Genomic DNA, 21323 nt, shown 5'->3' on the forward strand with positions numbered 1-21323 from the left:
TTCACATCAATTTATGTGATGCAGAATATTTTACCCTGTAGTCGAAACATGTGAACAATTGAAGGAATAAATTTCTGGACGAAACACTGTGTTGGGATCACTCCTTCTATATGTAATTCTTGTCTTTACCGTTTTACAGTCATAATGCCCTTTTGAGTAATTTAAACTTTCAGTAACTTAAAAACAAGCAAAAGATTATTTTCTGTGAGTCATCATTTCAGTATTTAATGAGGTCTTATTAAATCCATTCAAAAACTTATTTGCATGACCCGCCTGGAGAATCAGCAAATGTGAGACTCGCTGAAAGTCAATTATAATCATGCGTCCTGATATCTTGATGCTGTAGTCAGCATGTCTGTCTCCAAAGGTAATCGGTGCCTTCACTTCCTACTTTAACACAAGAAATCCTGCCAATATAATTACTAATAGTCAGGTCTTTTGCCAGAGGAAAAGTCAAATTGTTCAGGAGTCCAACTCAGGTTGTCTACGACGGTCCTGTATACAAGACATGCTTGTATTGGTCTACACTGATTCATCAGTTTTCTTCACTGGTCCAACAATTTCAAGTTATTCATCATTGGAATTCAGAATACCTGAAACAGATTAAGAATAAGATGAAATATTTCAAGAAACTAATTCAATACTGACATGCATGTGAAAGGTTGTTTGAAAACTAATGCAGGATGAAAATAATGCCAAAAATCGATCTTTTGATCACATTTCTTTTTTAATGGTTTATTTTAAAAGTAAGTTACGCAGGTCACCAAACATCGAGCCTACTAAAAAGAATGAATTGATCAGGCCTATGTACTTCACAACACTTACCATGTGACTATGCGGACGTGTATTTATTGTACCGGATTTGATGTCCAGCTGTCACTTGAGATAACACCTGAAAAAGATCCCCAATGCTTTATTTTATTGCAACACTTGAGATGTTTTTTTTAACAAACCAAGAGACCAGCAGATTGATATTCAAAGTTCTGTTTACTATCAGTCGGATGGTGATGGTTCATAGAAACATCAAAAAGTTATGTTTTCTTATTTTCAATAGTTGTAAACACCAATTTTCTTGTTGCTTTTCATTTCGTTGATATGGTAAAATCTTCCAATTTAGAAATTTTGATTATACTGTCAAATATAATAGCATAATTGTTTTAGAGGAGAAAATCGCTTAAAAGATTTGGTTACAAGTATATACATGTACATCAACATTTTTCCTGTCATTGCAAATTTGTGTAACTATTGTAGGATTAACTCTCTATGATGATTTTTCATCCTATTATATACATGCAATTGAATGATTTCAATTTTGCATTAGTTTAGCCCAATAGATATGATGCCTTACCATGTATTAGTGTTGATATCCTCAATACAGACATTCTTCTTTTGACCTGGACATGTCTCTGTCGTCACTCTGGAACACTATTACTAGACTCCAGTCTTGTTTATTCCTGACAAAAATAAAAAGTATTCAATACAGAACCTGTTATATTAAAAATCTCCTTCACATAAACACAGTTCAGTTATATCAAAAAAGGTTGCAACACCTTTTAAACAAATGGAATTAAAATTAGTTTATATGTTTTGTTGGAAAATGAAACATTTCAAATCTATAAAAAAAATTAAAATCCAAGATATAAAAGTTGCTTTATTTAAACATAAATATATATATTGATATTATTGAGCAATTAAACATTGATAATTTACCATAAATAATTCAGAAACAAAATTTCTGATAACGTAAAACAAGAGACAATTTTTCACAACCGACACACAAACCATAGGCAAGTAGGAGTCCTAATAAATCCCAAGTAAAAACTCAATATCAATCAATAAGCCACACAATCAAAATTGGCACAAAATATATCAATATTGTTTCCATGGACATCTTCACTCCATCTGTCTGATCATCCTGGGGAGCCGTTTCTATACAGTTGTTACTCAAAGGTTACATTCAAAGGTTACTTCCTGTTACTTCAAAGTATTGAACACTGAAAATAGCAAACAGTTAACAAAACAAGACACTTCTTTTACAAGGAGTGTGATCGCAACGTCAATTTACTGTCGAAGAAAGAACAGGCCAATTTTTGAGCAAAACACCCAGCACCAAAAAATAGGGGGGAAATTGTTCCAATCCCAACCCAATCCGAACTCCAGGCCACAAGTTGATGAAACAATTTGTATTCGGTGACCAAGAACTTTTCCCAAACAAAATTATGTGTTCAGCTAGGATCACAGAACTACAATTCACATCATGCATACAATTTCTGATTCTCCACATTACTTTCAGATTGGAAAGTTCGGACACACAACTAAACAAAAGTATAGTTAGCAGTTCTTTCTCATTCAAATTCAAATTATTTTCCAAATAGATTTATAACAGCCCATCATATATTAGTGAAGATATTTAAACCAAATTTATCACAAATATAATACAAAAGACATCAATAAATGAATTTAAAAAAGCAAAAGCATCACATTCAATACCTTAAAAAATCCAAAGAAATACCTGTACTGAACAGACCCCTACAAGTAGCAACACCTGTAACGGGGAAACTGTTACACCTGTGAAATCTTCATGTACTCCTGGAGCATAGATACCATACAAAACTGGAAAACTGCACACAAATGTTTGGCACACAGAATTTCCATAAAAATACTGGCCCGCTCAGCAGATATCGTCAACCCCGCCTTCTCGTATGCTGTCAGTAAATCCACGAGAAATCCCTTCTTCGCAAAACGCCACACCAACATATTAATACTGTAAACATCATGTCACATTTCCAGCACAATAGCATGAAAACCAAACTTTTACCGCTACTACACAAAATACTATACAAAATAGTTCACACAATTTGGCTGACAAACGATATTCTGTTTATCAATCACCTCAACCATTTTCAGATTCAAGAGCAAATTCTCACCAAATTACCACTCGTATTTATTCATTTATCTATTTTTTGTTTTTGTATTTGTGGAGGGGAAATTATATCCATTCAACTTTCATTTTCAAATAAGGTTTCAATATCTTTAAAGTGATAAACTCCTGTATTCATAGTCATTGTAATTTGAGCAAAAGTATATTACAAAGATCAAACTCCTAACACTTCAGAACACAGTTATCATTTTCATATTCTACAGGCTTTTTGAAGTCAACATAGCTATCTTTTACCTACAGTTGAACTCGATTAGAAAATGAGTATATAGCAAAAAAAGGCACTGCTTTCTGTGGACAAGTTTTCTGCTATTCTACAACAATGAATATTAATATTTAACATTTCATAAAAACAATGCTCAACAAATACATAGTTCCTATTATCTCCGTATAGTACAACACAAAGATGGAAATAAAATCTCTGTAAACAAACACAATTTTTCACACTCTTAAAACTAATGGAATAACTTCCCTGTATCTGTAAATTTTCTCATGAAAAGACAATGTCATATAACTACCGGTAATGATAAATACCTTCAAAATTACTACAACAATGATATGGACAATGGAGGTGAAATGGTTTTTAAATACAGCAAAGATATGGAAAAGTATCCACCAAACAATACACAATGTACATGTATCAAAACATCATAATTCAACATTCCTGAATAGCTCCGCAGGTAACTTAAAACCCACATTCCATGAAGTACATGATACTGCATATATCAAGTAGATGAGAAACAAAAAAATAAAAACTCAAACCTACAAAGAGACTTTTTATTTGGTGATGATGACAAACATGGAAGCATGTTAATGATAATGCATGATTATATCGAGACCAGGATGACAACAACATCAGTAACACACCATCGATACTACATAACACATAGATGATTCAGAAGTCTATACACGACTAAAAAAATCCAGTATTACTACGCAAGGTCAGTCCGCGGTTCAATGGATAAGGTGTGACCAGAGTTCCCATCCTTTCGTGATCAAACAATCATATGTGTATGTAGTTAAATGGTAATCCCCAAACATAATAACCTGGCCGAGGTCACAACAAAACATTGCTAAAACCCACAAACTACTGACGACGAACATCAACAACTTTGGACACAAAGAGTTTATAAATCCCAAACTGCCAAATGGTCAATGACCACGGACCACCAAGAGAAACCAGTTTGTGAATGCAAGCAGTACCGTCATTTAGCGGTAGAGCTTCACATCTATTTCCCGTCCGTCCACTCGTGTCCTGTTCATAGCAGCTGGTAATGGTCAAGGATCAAATGACAACAAGAAACTGATCTCTGACTATAGGGTACTTATTTTAAGAACTATTATACTTCAAAATGCATATTGATAAGTCACATTCAGCATCGGAAGAAATGTTGATTACAATATCTAGAGAACTGATAAAAACTCTGTCAGTATGAGAGTGAAGTATGTTTAGATTTATAAGGATACATATTGCTCTCTGAGCATCTTCAGCAGAACCAAATCGAACGAGTCCCCATCCTTGAGATTTACCATTTTCCATCTTTATTTCTGCATACTTCACATCAGCTATAGAAAAAAGATTGTTGCGGTTATAAAAAATATCGTAGCCACTGACCAATATCTACAGTAAATAGTGACATATCTTTAAGAATGGCTGTGCTGAATTAGTTGACTCACCACATGTCCTAAATTTGTCTCTAAGGGACTGCCATGTCAGTGACCAAGGAAGCTGAAAAATACATAAGATTTCATCAAAATGAATACAAAACTGTGTGTACCTGTTCAACTTCATTCTAGGAACATTTTTTTCCATAAAAGATATTCATTAATATAAGAGAAATATTCAAACCAGAAATTGTGGTTGCTTGGCAAATTAACATTCCTTCGAGTAGAAACTAAGAGCAGCTACATAACAGATGTGCCAGCTTACATTTTTCACGACGACTGTACAGTTGTCTGGCCGAGTGCCAAGGTTTCTTCCCCCACGATCACCTCTGTCACCACTGCGGTCACGGTCACGCTGGCTGGACCGGTCAGAGGAGCTGAAGGAGCTACCCATAGAATTGTAACTACTGCTTCCCATATTGCCAGAGGAACTGCCCATAGAGTCCATCATGCCAGTGTTGTAACTGCTGCTGCCCATATTGCTGCCCATGCTGCGGAGCTGATCTCCCAGACCTGTACCCATACCAGTGTTGGTGCCGTAACCGGTGTTGCCCATTCCCCCTGACACCATGCTGCTGGAGAAGCTGTCGTTCATGCCACCAGACATCCCCATATTGGAGCCGAGGTTACCAGTGCCAGCCATGCCTGTTCCCATTCCCATTCCCATGTTGCTGCTCATGCCTGTTCCCATGTTTCCTGACATACCCATGTTGGAGCCCATGCCGCCCATCCCAGACATTCCAGTGCCCATGTTGCCTCCCATGCCGACCATACTGTTGTCCATACCCCCTCCCATTCCCATACCACCGCCACCACCCATTCCCATATTACCACCTCCCATCCCCATATTATTGCCTCCCATCCCCATGGATCCACCACTGCCCATTCCATAACCACCTCCAGCTGCAAACAAATATATAAAACAGTTACTAGAGTCCATATCTAACCGACACTACAATAAAACTCAGAAGTTATTACTACCAGGATATATAAATCCATTAAGATTGAGATGCTATTCAAATAAAACAAGTTCAATATTAAGTCTTTGTCATATTCACAATAGTACAAGTAGACAAAAGCAGAATTATGTAGGTTTCTGGTTTTGATATGCAAGTTATACCAGTAATACAATTTTAATCTCATGCAAATAAGTGAAATATTCAGGAATGTCTATCCGCTGTCATATATTACGACAAAATAAATTATGGATATTTTTTCAAATGTAACTCATTAATTTGATTTGTATTTACAGTTTATCTGACCAATATTCTGTAGTGGCTGTCCTCCTGCCCCAAGGCCCATTCCAACTGACTTCAGTCCACCTGTTATAACAATGCCATAATCAATCTCCTGAAACCATTATGGAAATTTTAGTTCCACGAATATTAAGTGTAGATAGGAATAAACACAAAGGTACTTTCTGGCCAAAAACAAATCATACACTAGTACTACATGCTCATGTTAACAAGAATTCTGTGAGTATTGCTAAACCAATACATGTCCCCTACCGGTGCCCTCAAGTTAAAACTTTAGCCAAATTTGAGTAAAAAAGTTTAGCCAAAACTGAAACATGATCATTTTATGAAAATAAGTTCATTCCAAACAATGTGTAAATTCAACTCAATTGGGTTGAATAAACAATGTTTCCTGCCCCTAAAAGATATTCAGGTATTCTTCTGGTATGTCTACTGTACAGAGTAAAAGAATCTAAAGCAAATTTAAAGTGAAATGTGTAATAACCGCCTTGGATTGAAATATAAACATGATTCTGCATAGCACAGCATAGAAGTAATACCATTACTAAGTGAATGGAGAGCCATTACAAAACTTTAACCTCAAGAATACAGAGAAAACAGTTAAGTTCATAATATGCCAAAATTTTCCAAAAAAGAAAATATTTTTTTCAGTTTTAAGCATACACAAGTAATGCCACACACCCAAAGAACCTCTATGCAAAAAATCAGCATCCTAATACCATTATTAAGTGAATGGTGTGCCATTATAAAACTTTAACCGGACGGACGGACAGACAGACAGATGCAGGCAAAACCTATAGTCCCCCGGTTTCACCGGTAGGGGACTAAAAATATCTCTGAGTCTCAAAATAGGCTAAAACATCTGTGTATTGTTGTTTGAATTATGACATGTTCGTGTCAAACATATCTCTATCGGAGTCTGAAAATAGGCTAAAACATCTGTGGATTGTTGACTGAATTATGACTATCTTCAGGATGGCTACAGATACCTATCAGTGATCTTACTTGGAAGTTGAGCCTGTGATGATCTGCCTCCTGTAGCACCACCTGGTGGAGTATCCATCTTCACCCTCATTGGTCGGTCAAATAATGTCTGGTTGTTAAACATAGCTTTTTGTGGATTAAGGATAAAACTAAATTTTAAAGTATTAATAAATTGAATACAAAAAAAAAATCTCGCAAGACAAAAGTAACAGAATTTTTTTCATATACACATTTGATCTTCCAAAGCAGTATGTACACAAACATTACAGGGTCAAAACTAAGTAAAATATCATTCTCTACTAATTAGGGCTAGTTATTTAAACAAACATTACAGGGTCAAAACTATGTAAAATACCATTCTCTACTAATTAGGCTCAAGTTTTACTTAAAGTGTTCTAGATTATTATCACCTGTAAACACTCAGTAGAGTGGTTAATCAGAAGAAGTCTACATGGAGTAGATATTATTTGATTGGTCTGTATCTTGTCTACAATCAACATGTACAAACAATAAACTAAGTCTATGTAAGGATACAAATAGCCTGGAGAGCCTCCATTGGGAACTCAAACACCACAGTCCCTATCCCACGACTCTTCCCATCCTTATCCAGTTTGATCTCTGCCCTTAGCACATTTCCTGCCAGCTTGAACACATCCTTCATCTTTTTCCAGGTAACCTTGTAGTCCAGCTATATAAGAAAATAATCAAAAGTTTAAACTCAAACGTTTAAGATACATATTAATTCTTGACCTTTCTGCAACCACTAGCATACTTATTTGTGGACAAGTTGGTCTGAATCCATCAACAAGACTTTAATATTAACCTGGTTTTCTATGATGGTCAGCGCCATCAATTTTATTGCTCCTTGTTACAATTAACCTCTATTAATTAACCAATTATTTAGGAGATATATTTGTGCCTGGAATATTGAGTATCTACTGATAAGTTTGTTTTGATGACAAAAATTCCATTCATTACAACAAGACCTCTGGCAATTGAAAACATTTTACTCCGAAATTTTCATTCATTAGCAAATATTTGCTTAAAACATGGGTAGTGGAATGATCTTAGTTAAAATTACATTTTAAACATTAACAAATAAAGGAAGAGAAATAACCCCAAAATGTTTTAGAGAAAGGAAACCATTAGCATTTAGGTTCAACTGATATGCCAGGTTCTCTTTCCGATTACCTCATCTCTGTTAATCTACACAGGGATTTGAGTAAGAACACTTACATTGGATACAAACATCTACACAGGGATTTGAGTAAGAACACTTACATTGGATACACACTTACATTGGATACAAACATCTACACAGGGATTTGAGTAAGAACACTTACAATGGATACAAACATCTACACAGGGATTTGAGTAAGACTTACATTGGACACAAACATCTACACAGTGATTTGAGTAAGACTTACATTGGACACAAACATCTACACAGGGATTTGAGTAAGAACACTTACATTTGACACAAACATCTACACAGGGATTTGAGTAAGAACACTTACATTGGACACAAACATCGATCTACACAGTGATTTGAGTAAGACTTACATTGGATACAAACATCTACACAGGGATTTGAGTAAGACTTACATTGGACACAAACATCTACACAGGGATTTGAGTACGACTTACATTGGACACAAACATCTACACAGGGATTTGAGTAAGACTTACATTGGACACAAACATCTACACAGGGATTTGAGTAAGACTCACATTGGACACAAACATCTACACAGGGATTTGAGTAAGAACACTTACATTGGACACAAACATCTACACGGGGATTTGAATAAGACTCACATTGGATACAAACATCTACACAGGGATTTGAGTAAGAACACTTACCTTGGATACAAACATCTACACAGGGATTTGAGTAAGACTTACATTGGACACAAACGTCTACACAGGGATTTGAGTAAGACTCACATTGGATACAAACATCTACACAGGGATTTGAGTAAGACTTACATTGGACACAAACATCTACACAGGGATTTGAGTAAGAACACTTACATTGGATACAAACATCTACACAGGGATTTGAGTAAGACTCACATTGGACACAAACATCTACACAGGGATTTGAGTAAGACTTACATTGGATACAAACATCTACACAGGGATTTGAGTAAGAACACTTACATTGGACACAAACATCTACACAGGGATTTGAGTAAGACTTACATTGGACACAAACATCTACACAGGGATTTGAGTAAGAACACTTACATTGGATACAAACATCTACACAGGGATTTGGGTAAGAACACTTACATTGGATACAAACATCTACACAGGGATTTGAGTAAGAACACTTACATTGGACACAAACATCTACACAGGGATTTGAGTAAGACTTACATTGGACACAAACATCTACACAGGGATTTGAGTAAGACTTACATTGGACACAAACATCTACACAGGGATTTGAGTAAGACTTACATTGGATACAAACATCTACACAGGGATTTGAGTAAGACTCACATTGGACACAAACATCTACACGGGGATTTGAGTAAGACTCACATTGGATACAAACATCTACACAGGGATTTGAGTAAGACTTACATTGGATACAAACATCTACACAGGGATTTGAGTAAGACTTACATTGGATACAAACATCTACACAGGGATTTGAGTAAGAACACTTACATTGGATACAAACATCTACACAGGGATTTGAGTAAGAACACTTACATTGGATACAAACATCTACACAGGGATTTGAGTAAGACTTACATTGGATACAAACATCTACACAGGGATTTGAGTAAGACTTACATTGGACACAAACATCTACACAGGGATTTGAGTAAGAACACTTACATTGGACACAAACATCTACACAGGGATTTGAGTAAGACTTACATTGGATACCAAACATCTACACAGGGATTTTGAGTAAGACCTTACATTGGATACAAACATCTACACAGGGATTTGAGTAAGAACATTACATTGGGACAAAACATCTACCACAGGGATTTGAGTAAGACTCACATTGGACACAAACATCTACACAGGGATTTGAGTAAGAACTTACATTGGATCACAACATCTACACAGGGATTTGAGTACGAACACTTACATGGCACAAACAATCTACACAGGGATTTGAGTAAGCACTTACATTGGATACAAACATCTACACACAGGGATTTTGAGTAGACTTACATTGGACCACAAACATCTACACAGGGATTTGAGTAAGAACACTTACATTGGACACAAACATCTACACAGGGATTTGAGTAAGAACACTTACATTGGATACAAACATCTACACAGGGATTTGAGTAAGACTTACATTGGATACAAACATCTACACAGGGATTTGAGTAAGACTCACATTGGACACAAACATCTACACAGGGATTTGAGTAAGACTTACATTGGATACAAACATCTACACAGGGATTTGAGTAAGACTCACATTGGACACAAACATCTACACAGGGATTTGAGTAAGACTTACATTGGACACAAACATCTACACAGGGATTTGAGTAAGAACACTTACATTGGACACAAACACCTACACAGGGATTTTAGTAAGACTCACATTGGACACAAACATCTACAAAGGGATTTGAGTAAGACTTACATTGGACACAAACATCTACACAGGGATTTGAGTAAGACTCACATTGGACACAAACATCTACACAGGGATTTGAGTAAGAACACTTACATTGGATACAAACATCTACACAGGGATTTGAGTAAGACTTACATTGGACACAAACAGAGTGTTGGTGACAGGTCCTTCGATGCCCAAGTTGTTGAGAACTTGCTGGCTTACACCCATGTTTCCTCCGCCACTCATATTTCCCATCATGCCTCCACCCATGCTTCCCATCATTCCAGGGCCACTTCCCATCATGCCTGACCCCCCTCCTCCTCCTCCACCGCCACCTCCTCTAGCTGCTCCAATCTGGTTCTGGTCGCTCTCTCGCTCCTGTGAAGTTAGACATAAATCACTCTCGTCAGACAGTTGGGTGTTACGTTTAATCAACTATACTAGTATAGATAACCGTTATATTTTTTTTCATCATACAGTTGTTCTGTTAAATCAACTATAGATACTTATAGATAACCTTTTTTTTTTATATTTTATACATGTTACTTACTTCTCGTACAACTATGTTTCTGTCCTTTATCTTATCCCATCTTTTTTATCGACAGTGACTCACATGTTACTTACCTCTCGTACAACTATGTTTCTGTCCTTCATCTTGTACCGGTGCATTACTTCTATGGCTTTCCTGGCTGTGTCTTTGTCCTTGAACTCGATGATACTATACAAATTTACACAAATTCTCTTTTACAATGGATTTCTCCTTGTATAAATATTTCATTGAGTCCATGATGCCATTACAGTTGATTGCTAGTATGACGACAAAATTAAACAGTAATCTAAATTGCATAAAATGTGGCAGAGCCAGATATATATATGTTATCAATTATCCTTTTAAAACTTGCCTCTTTGGTCAGTCCCAAACATCTTTTGTCAGTTATAGAAAACTACCATTACTCTGTTGAAGTACATCATATATTTGTGCCGACATAATTTCAATGACCAATCTGCCAGACACACTTCTTATTATGATACAAGCAATTTTAATTTATGTTAATGCACAATTGTTTTAAGTCTGAAGAGAAATTGGCATTTATCTTGTTACTGTGAGCCAGGTTGTCAGAAATACCAAATGTACCAACCCTGCTCCTCTTGACTTTCCATCGGGGTTCTCCCACATTTCAACATAGGACACTTCTCCAACTGAAATAGATATTTTCTTGATATAACCTGGTAATTGATGTTAGTTTTTAAGTTCATTGATATTTTGGTAATAGTTGAGACTAAATGGCAATAACAGATGTACAATAAACTTAAAAGTTAATTAGAAACCATTGTATTGTGTTAATGAGGAACATTTTATTTCTCTTACTAAAATAGTATTAAGTTATAATTAATTCAAATTGCTTTCTGATTATAATCCCAGGTATGAACACAAAACAAGTTCTTTTCGTCAATGAACTTTCCCACATACTATGATAGGAATAAAGTTATTGGGGTCACAATGCCTACACCTGACCAGCTCACATTTAGGAAGTAATATACATTTATATTCTGTAATTTCTCATTGGAAATGTTTATAACAACCTTCTTTTCTGAAGATGTCTTTGATGTCTTGCCATTTCATTTCATACGGAACATTGCTGATGATACATCGCTTGGAAATGAGATTAATGCGTCTAGGTCTGTCCCTGCTGTCTCTTCTTGGTGACCTTGACCCTGAGCGTCTAATTGGTGAACGTGACCTTGATCTTTCTGGTGACCTATAATATAGATCAACAGTTTAATGTCAATAATGGTTATGATACATATAATTATGTAGGACTGAATATTTCCGGAAAATTTTATATGATCTGCCTGGCAGATGATAGCATTAGGTATTACGATATAGTACCTTACACTTTACTAAATCTTATTCCAACATATGATGGGCATATAAAAACTATTCTCCTTGTCTATCCGATGGGCATTTTAAAGTTTATTCAGCACATGATCACACTGTTATGTTAACATGTTGAGTATCTGGGTTGGCCCGCTTAATTAGAAATGTGCTGGGATATTGCCTTAGTTACTGGTTTACCATTTACATGATTTAAGACCAAGGCCAAACAAATGCCATAACTATTAGTAGCATCTATATTGGTACCAATATTAATATAACAAACATTTTTGCCAGAACACCCCCCCCCCCCCCCCCCAATAAATAGACATTAATTTAGACAATCCTATCCAATAGGAGGGGCATCTATTTAGAGGATGTCATTAGTAGAAGTAGGTTATCTCCCTTCTTTCGTAAAAGCTGCAAGTACACCCACATCACATTTAAGTTCCTAGAAAACTGATTATGGAAGGGAATAAGGCATAATAGGACGGAATTATCAGAAACTTTTGTTCTCTTCTTTAAAGGCAAACCGTGTAATTTATGGATCTATAGGTGAATGCCACATCGAGATGACATTCTTATTACACCAGGAAGAACAAAATCAAGGCAGGCATGCGGTACCTAACCCGACCGTTTCTCCCAACAAATTTAAGGATGAAGACGGCCATATTTGCATGCAAAATAATACTAACCGTTCCGTATTTCCGCCATATCTATCATTTGGACTATTTTGTTCGTAATTGTCATGCTCATTAGATGACATATCCATGCTGATTTCTTTTGTGTGGCAGTTCTTTCAAGGCGATGGCGTCGGTCACGTGACTGTTAAAATTGGGTTGATGTAAATTGCGGATCGTAACTACCAAGAAAAGAAATGAACGCATGGTAAGCTAACACGTGTGTTTCACATGACGTTTTCTTGGGCTGAATCGTGCAGATTTAGTGTGTTTCGTGTTTCCTTGATATAATATATTGATATGATTTCTTTCTGTGTGTGATTAATAAGGCCTTATATATATATATTTAAATCTGAAATACATCCAAAGCGGAGAATATGTTAGAGGCTATAGCCTGTTTCAATTTTGTGTTCAGAGCAAGTTCAAGAGTGATCTCCCTGGAATATTCATTTCCATATTTTTTTTCTTTTTTGAAATAATGAAAAAACACGAAAAAAGGTTTTGATGAACATTTCACCCATTTGATATATATTTATGGTCAGAAAAGTCTTTACAGATTGTCAAGGATTAATTTTTTTAATCTTCTTTGAAATAATGCACTATTATCACACCATTTAAATTTGTCTTTAATTTAGTTTTTTTTTTAAATTTAATCAAACTCACAAAAAATAAACACCACAATAGCTGGTCTATGTTGAGAAAGGAGGAGGGCAGCACTTACTGACACTAACTAACCATCTGCCACTTGAGAAGCGCTGCTGATAAGATATACTCATCATGCTTAAAAATTTGTCTTTCGCCGTGTATAATTAAACTTTTCACATTTCAAACTTCTTCTCAAGTTCCATCAGTGGGGTTCTGAAATGATCCTGATATGGTCCTGACCAAATGTTGTTATTTTTTGGGGTTGGTCTGGCCACCATCTTGAAAACAGTACTTTTTAAACTTTTTCTCCAGTTCCATCAGCATCAAGTTGGAAATTGTTGGGATGTTGAAAAAGGTAATTAAAGCCAACAAGATGTTGTTATTTTTGGGTTGCTCAGTAGTCCAAGATGACGCCATGGCCAGCATACAGTATAATTTAAACAATCTTATTTGAATTGTTGTTTACCACTAATTACTGCTACTGAGTATATATTATAACATACTTACAATTTAATGTACTATATAGGATCCGTTTAAGTCAGATATGACCAATGGCCTGTCGTGAATTTGTATGAGAGTTGTCTGTTCTTTACGTGGCGTTATCATGTTTGTTACGTTGTATTCTTATTTGTAACATTATATTTAAAATACACAGTGAACAGTGCAGAAGCGTTTTTACAATCTTTACACAATGAAAGGTAAAAACTTCAACAAGACCCATGGGCCTCTTGTTTTTGTAACTAGGCAGGGAGTTAAAAAAAAATCTCTGATTGTTGAAAAGATGATTACTATAGATAGAATAAAACAATATTACATTTAGTGTGTATTATATATGTATTGTATATTACATTTTGTGTGCATAATTATATTTTTGTATGTACATGTATATTATTACATTGGGTGTGTTTTATATGTACATGTATTATTATATTTGGTGTGTATTATATATGTATTGTATATTACATTTAGTGTGTATTATATATGTATTGTATATTACATTTTGTGTGCATAATTATATTTTTGTATGTAATATATTATCACATTGGGTGTGTTATATATGTACATGTATTATTATATTTGGTGTGTATTATACGTTTTAATATACATTTTGTGTATACATGTATTATGTATTATTTCCCAGGTAGTTTTGAAAATGAAATATAGCTAAACACATTGATTTTTTAAGGTATTCATAGACTGCCTTTGAAATGGATGACAGTATCCATGGTGATGTGCTACTTGTAGGAGAAGGAGATTTCTCATTCTCTGTGTCATTGCTATCCCAATACTCAAACGAAACTCTCCGACGTGTGACCACCACTAGCTTAGAGTCTGAGGACTCCATAACCAAACACCAAGCATCAGGACAATGTATCCAACAACTTCGAAAACATGGTAAGTTGTTTAAGAGGTATACCAGTAATGATTAACAGTGGTAATTATTAGGGCACTACATGGCTGGTGCCATATATAGTAATCATGGCCGTCCATCCATCTGTCCATTAGCACTTTCATTTCAGGAAACATATCTCAATCCAGATGGCCGAACTTTCTGAAACTTCACATCAGATGTTACGTTGAGTTGCGAGAATGTGTTTAAAATGTTTATATTAAGTCAAGGTCAAGACCACTGTATTTGAAATTAGACATTTGATTATACTAAGAAATTTGTGTTGGAACTAATTCAACACATTGACAGACCAATCATACCGAGGGTATTTGAAATGCGGTATTGATGCGAATGAGTTCAGGAATATTAATAATCTTAGTAAGCAATATCAGAAGTTAAATGCAAGTGAATCCCATGCAAGATGAACCTTAATGCCCCAAGTAAGAAGTTCAAAGGACAAGAAGATCAGGCCCAGAAAAAACGTTTTTCTTTGATGTAGGTCAAAATGTAGGTCAGTGGCCTACTTTTGGTACAAATGACACACCGATTCACCTAGACCCAGTTACAAGCAGTGAAGAGAGCCCACACAAACTTTTTCTTTGATGTAGGTCAAAGGTCAGAATGTAGGTCAGAGTTTTGCTGTGTTGCATATATGCTATAATTTATGTCGTCACAGATGGCTTACTACATGGTTGTCATTTTACTATCAATCAAATCACATACCTTTCTATTTAGTTATATCATGAGAAAGTTAGGAGGATGAAATGGAAGCAGGTTGTCTGTCTGCCTGCACTCACTCAGATATACTTGTGGGGTGAATTCACAATTCATTCTGTGCAAATATCTTCATTGCCTACAGGAGATAAGATTGAATGTAAATTTGTGTTTTATCCCATAATTCATCATTAAACCTCTCTGCACATGTGCTTTTTTAGCAACAAAATGAATGGCAATAAAAGTGAAATCCGTATCAAACCAAAACTTGTGTGTTGCATCACACAAGTTCACAGATAAAACACTATACCCAACAAGTCGATCTATCTGTACGACCGTCTATCCATCTTGTCCAGACAAACTGCTCTTCCAGATAATTTTCATTGAAAATTTGTGAATTGAACAGTACTAATTAAAACTGTTTTGTAGATATAGCCAACACACACTGAAGTTGTGTATCTAGACCTTACTTTGATCTGCCTATTTTTATTGAAGTTATGTCATTTTTACTATAATTGTAGATTGAATTAATCTTAGTTGTCCAGATAACTTCAGGTTTTCATTGGAACATTCTTTTTGAAACTTCACTGACTGTGTGTCTGCTGATCACTGCAGTTTCTTTCCACTGTGTGCACCTGTTCTTACCCGATTATCTTCAATTTTCAGGTCTTACAGTGCTATTCCAAGTCGATGCTACTAAGCTCCATGAAAACATTCATTTAAAAAGCAAGGGATTTGACAGAATCATTTTCAATTTTCCCCATGTGGGTGGGAAATCCAACATAAAGAAAAACAGAAAGCTACTTGAGGACTTCTTTCTGAGGTAACATACTACATACAACTTTTGTGATACATTTATCCACTAATTCACAAGGATAATGTACTTGTGACTTTGACCTTACTGCACCTGGTTTCATCAACGTTCCTTAAGAAATTCATTAACTTAAATTGTCCATAGGAAAGCATTATTGGATTTTAGAAACAAGAGGCCCTTGGACCTAAACGGTCATCTGACGAATACTTACAGCAGGGACACACCCTCAATCAGAAGGGCTCAATCCAGCGTCCTTACCATAAATTGTCTATTCACAGACAATAATGTTTCAGATCAAATTCGGTCTTTATTCATTTTGGCTTGAAAGAGGAGTAGCATCTTAAAGCTAAACATCCAAGTTATTGTTTTTGGGCCTTACCCTTCTGTCCCCAGGGGTTGGACAAGCCTCATTTATATAAATTTTAATTGCCCTCCCCTAATGATGTTTCCGACTAAATTTGGATGTAGTCAATGAAGGCATTTAAGGCGAAGTAGCATTTTAAAGCAAATATTCCCCAAAGTTCCCCTTTTGGGGCCCCTCAACTCTTGTCTCCAGGGGTCCAACCTACCTTATTTTTATAAATTATGATTGCTATCGCCAAATGATGTTTCAAAACAAATTTGGCTGTAATCCAACCAACTGTAAAATGATTCATTGTATATTATATAATTTTTTTTTTACATATTTTTGTTAGTGCTTCCAATGTACTGAAAGAAAATGGTAAAATTTTGGTGACCTTATGCAAAGGTCAAGGAGGGTCACCAGCTGATAAACCAATGAGAGCTTGGCAGAACAGTTGGCAAGTGGTTTCCATGGCAGCCAATACTGGGTTCATTCTCAGGAGAGCCGTACCCTTTCAGACTGACAGCTATGAACAGTACAATAGTACTGGATTCAGGTATGTAAATCCGTCAGTGTGATATAACACTTTGATAGAAGCCAGAGATTACAGAATTTGGAGACTGAATTAAACTAGTTTCCAATAATGCTTTTCCTAACATAAAACAAAGTTACATTAGGATGGTGCATGCTTGTCAATTAATCTGACTTGTAACATGTAACTTAAACTTACACCGACACCTGCACGTTAAGCAAGCATGGACATACAAACTCTGAAATTACAATCAGATTAATTTTGTTGTCAGTTTAAAAGTTTGAAGGTCAAAGCCAAAATCAGTATCGTTAGACTGAATTAGACTTCTTGTTTACCAATGATTTATCTGGTAATTAGGAAATGTATTTCTTAGGATCATGAAAGATTATTGAAGAAAATGAATATGTAATAATTACTTGCTTCTTATTTTGTTATCCTTTCTACAAATATATTAGGAACTACTAACTTATAATAACTTTATTTACAGAAGTCAGGATAAAGGATTTCATACAGAAAGGGCAATAACCCATGTATTTGAGAAGGCAGAGGAAGTGCCCTGTTCCAGATAAAGTACCAATCAAGCATCATTTGTCTCTCAAAGTCAACAGGTAGATCATTTCACTTAACATAAATTTATTATTCAATGGCGAAAAGATGTTTAGTAATCAAGTACCAGTAAAATAATAAACCTTTCTGGCTGAATAAGATAAATTACCTGTACAAAATGTATGTATAATTTTATTGTTACTAATTTTATAAATTAGAAAGCCAATATGACTCCCACACCCTAAATCACCTGAATGTGCTGAGTTGGGGTAGCGCTAGGATGGATGGGGAGGTAAAGATGTCAACTAAAACAAATAAGATGGCCATTTTTGACCGACATGGGTGATTCTGTTTTGCAGGAGGCTGCATGAGGAGCCTGGTAACCCCGTGTTTGAGGTGAGAAAACAACTGGAGGAACGGCTTGTTACTGGTGATGGCTTCGTCAGACTGGTGAATGTTGGAACTCCTATCTTACAGCAACCATTGGAGAGGTCTGGAAAGCCGCTGAAGGCATTAGCACGATGTACAGACACTTCATCAGTGAAGGCATTAGCACAGAGTACAGACACTTCATCAGCGAAGGCATTAGCACAGAGTACAGACACTTCATCAGTGAAGTCATTAGCACAGAGTACAGACACTTCATCAGTGAAGTCATTAGCACAACGTACAGACACTTTCTCAGTGAAGTCATTAGCACAGAGTACAGAAACTTCATCAGTGAAGTCATTAGCACAGAGTACAGAAACTTCATCAGTGAAGTCATTAGCACAGCACACCGACACTCTTCATATATCAGATTCAGATGTAGACACTGGTACAGAGATTAATTCCAATGTAATGCTGGGCACACCTTCACACAACAAAACATTTATATACGATGACAACACAGGTGTAACACAGAATGACACACCTGAATGCCTCGACATTTCTGTACCCGACAAAAAATCTACAAGTGGTGATGCACTTCTATGCGACACATATTCAAATCAGTGTTACTATCTGGGTACCAGGAATCAACTGTCATGTTATGGTCCCATAGCTGAGGGTGCTAACTCAAGTACAAGGTCAAAGGTTACAGAGGGTGCTAACTCAAATACAAGGTCAAAGGTTACAGAGGGTGCTAACTCAAGTACAAGGTCAGACATTACAGAAGGAGCTAACTCAAATACAAGGTCAAAGGTTACAGAGGGTGCTGACTCAGATACAAGGTCAAACGTTACAGAGGAAGCTAACTCAAGTACAAGGTCAAACCTTGGAGAGGATAGAGATGGCTATGCAGAGACAAGGAAAGAGCCGACAGAAACAGATATCCGTACAGAAGCCACACAATGGGATACAGATATCTCACCGGATGATGAACATCTGCGAATGTCAATGCTCGAACATTTAGATGACTTGATACATCATACAAATAGTAATCCAAAACAAATTGCCATAGCAACAGGAGATGTGTATAGACGTTGCCAGGTCAGTCCCAACATACAGCCATGGGGAGTAGAAATGATATGTGTTTTACCAGAAATTTCTTTAGAGGAAGATAAACAAGAAGAAAATATGGAGTGTGCTAAACAACTGTGTACCAAAGTAAACTCAGCACTTGGATCATGTGGGAAAATTCAGCTAGAACAAACAGGAAAACTGAATTTATTATCTACAGGTGTATGTTCACTTGGCACAATAAATATGTGTATCCATGGTGATGATGGATGTAAAACCATTGGCTCAGTAATGGTGTATTGTCCTGAAGATAAACCACGACGACCTATTCTGGTGTTTGATGTTGTCAAACTGTCTATGTGTATGTATCAGATTCCACACGAGACTCTGCTCTGGTCTACTGACAGAAGAGTCACTCAACAGTTCAGAAGGAAAGATGGTGACTGGCCAATGTTTAAAACTGTTAGTTTATACCCAATTTCTTTTACTTTTGACATGAGTTTCTGGGAGAAACCCGAGGGAGCCTTCGACACCCTGCTATACAACGACATCATAAGGAGTGTTGCGGGTGAGGAGATATCTTCAGTAGAATTGTTAGAAATGTACAAAGACATACAGACAGACAGGCCTACTCGATGTCGTAGTCGGTGTTACAGACTTATCTTCCTGTCACATGATCGAGTATTGTCTTATAACACCTGCTGGCAGTTACAGAGCAGGATACGCCTGGAGGTGGCCCAAATTATGGGCGTGGAGTTAAGATAGGGACAGTAGTCACGGTTACTGGAGGTGGCCCAAATCATGGGTGTGGAGTTAAGATAGGGGCACTAGTCACGGTTACTGGAGGTGGCCCAAATCATGGGGGTCGAGTTAAGATAGGGGCGGTAGTCATGGTTACTAGAGGTGGCCCAAATCATGGGAGTGGAGTAAAGATAGGGGCAGTAGTCACGGTTACTGGAGGTGGCCCAAATCATGATCGTGGAGTTAAGATAGGGGCAGTAGTCACGGTTACTGGAGGTGGCCCAAATCATGGGCGTGGAGTAAAGATAGGGGCAGTAGTCACGGTTACTGGAGGTGGCCCAAATCATGGGAGTGGAGTTAAGATAGGGGCAGTAGTCACGGTTACTGGAGGTGGCCCAAATCATGGGTGTGGAGTTAAGATAGGGGCAGTAGTCACGGTTACTGGAGGTGGCCCAAATCATGGGTGTGGAGTTAAGATAGGGGCAGTAGTCACGGTTACTGGAGGTGGCCTAATTCATGGGTGTGGAGTTAAGATAGGGGCAGTAGTCACGGTTTGTTTACAGAGCAGGATATGACTGGAGGTTGTTACTTATATAGAATCATATCTGTGTTGAAGGGAGACTACTTACAATATTAAATACTTTTCTATTTTGAAACAATAGTCATTGTTTTTCATATGGTCGTTTCCTTTTATATAACAATGTTACGGCATATTGTGTCTGAAATCAACTCATATCTAGGAGAAATATATAAGAAAGTCTTAAGATTTTAATCTATCAAGTTTTATTATTGATAATGTAATCAGCTTATATTTAATGCTGAAAATGGAACTGGAGGTGGACAGATGAGCAATATTATTATGAATCAAGTCATTCTACCGAGTACTCAGTGATATTTATCTTCACTGAATACTCTGACATGGAATACTACCGAGTACTCGATGATATTTATCTTCATTGAATACTCTATTACAGTGAATACTACCGAGTACTCCGTGATATTTATCTTACTACCGAGTACTCGGTGATATTTATCTTCACTGAATACTCTATAACATGGAATGCTACTGAGTACTCGGTGATATTTATCTTCACTGAATACTCTATAACAGTGAATACTAGCGAGTACTCGATGATATTTATCTTACTACCG

At 36.5% G+C, this 21323-nt stretch overlaps 2 protein-coding genes across 4 annotated transcripts; one reads left to right on the forward strand and one right to left on the reverse strand.

Annotated features, from left to right (window-relative positions):
• Positions 1-195: 195 nt before the first annotated feature.
• Positions 196-13170, reverse strand: LOC117335863 (myelin expression factor 2-like). Of its 3 annotated transcripts, XR_004534504.1 has the most exons (15): positions 13022-13170; positions 12035-12210; positions 11590-11650; positions 11075-11168; positions 10604-10828; positions 7378-7531; positions 6865-6969; positions 5854-5925; positions 4869-5506; positions 4616-4667; positions 4406-4504; positions 4142-4206; positions 1349-1454; positions 826-892; positions 196-593 (listed from the first exon to the last, which is right to left on the reverse strand). XR_004534504.1 is itself a non-coding variant. In XM_033896116.1 (12 exons), the coding sequence occupies exons 1-12, from the start codon at positions 13096-13098 to the stop codon at positions 4148-4150; spliced, it is 1800 nt and encodes a 599-aa protein (XP_033752007.1). In that variant the 5' UTR covers positions 13099-13170; the 3' UTR covers positions 3702-4147. The 3 variants fall into 3 exon arrangements, 2 of the variants coding, with proteins under 2 accessions (XP_033752007.1, XP_033752005.1); XM_033896116.1 differs by lacking the exons at positions 196-593; positions 826-892; positions 1349-1454 and having other exon boundaries at positions 3702-4206; positions 5866-5925; XM_033896114.1 differs by lacking the exons at positions 196-593; positions 826-892; positions 1349-1454 and having other exon boundaries at positions 3702-4206.
• LOC117335934 (ferredoxin-fold anticodon-binding domain-containing protein 1-like) lies at positions 13109-20827 on the forward strand. Its single transcript, XM_033896218.1, has 6 exons — positions 13109-13214; positions 14838-15046; positions 16422-16578; positions 17265-17468; positions 17932-17997; positions 18350-20827. Exons 2-6 carry the CDS (start codon positions 14860-14862, stop codon positions 20193-20195), a joined length of 2460 nt encoding a protein of 819 aa, XP_033752109.1. The 5' UTR covers positions 13109-13214; positions 14838-14859; the 3' UTR covers positions 20196-20827.
• Positions 20828-21323: the final 496 nt, after the last annotated feature.

This window comes from Pecten maximus, chromosome 10 (assembly GCF_902652985.1).
Source record: "Pecten maximus chromosome 10, xPecMax1.1, whole genome shotgun sequence".
Classification (NCBI taxonomy): domain Eukaryota; kingdom Metazoa; phylum Mollusca; class Bivalvia; order Pectinida; family Pectinidae; genus Pecten; species Pecten maximus.

What these genes read in the sequence shown, in the direction of transcription:
- LOC117335863 (XM_033896114.1), bottom strand. Translation starts at nt 13,098, where the DNA reads ATGGATATGTCATCTAATGAGCATGACAATTACGAACAAAATAGTCCA. An exon ending in GGAGGCTCTCCAGGCTATTT is followed by an intron (nt 6,970 to 7,377) that starts GTATCCTTACAT and finishes ATCCACAAAAAG; the next exon opens with CTATGTTTAACAACCAGACA. An exon ending in ATCACAGGCTCAACTTCCAA is followed by an intron (nt 5,926 to 6,864) that starts GTAAGATCACTG and finishes TTGTTATAACAG; the next exon opens with GTGGACTGAAGTCAGTTGGA.
- LOC117335934 (XM_033896218.1), top strand. Translation starts at nt 14,860, where the DNA reads ATGGATGACAGTATCCATGGTGATGTGCTACTTGTAGGAGAAGGAGAT. An exon ending in CTTGAGGACTTCTTTCTGAG is followed by an intron (nt 16,579 to 17,264) that starts GTAACATACTAC and finishes TATTTTTGTTAG; the next exon opens with TGCTTCCAATGTACTGAAAG. An exon ending in TTTGAGAAGGCAGAGGAAGT is followed by an intron (nt 17,998 to 18,349) that starts GCCCTGTTCCAG and finishes TCTGTTTTGCAG; the next exon opens with GAGGCTGCATGAGGAGCCTG.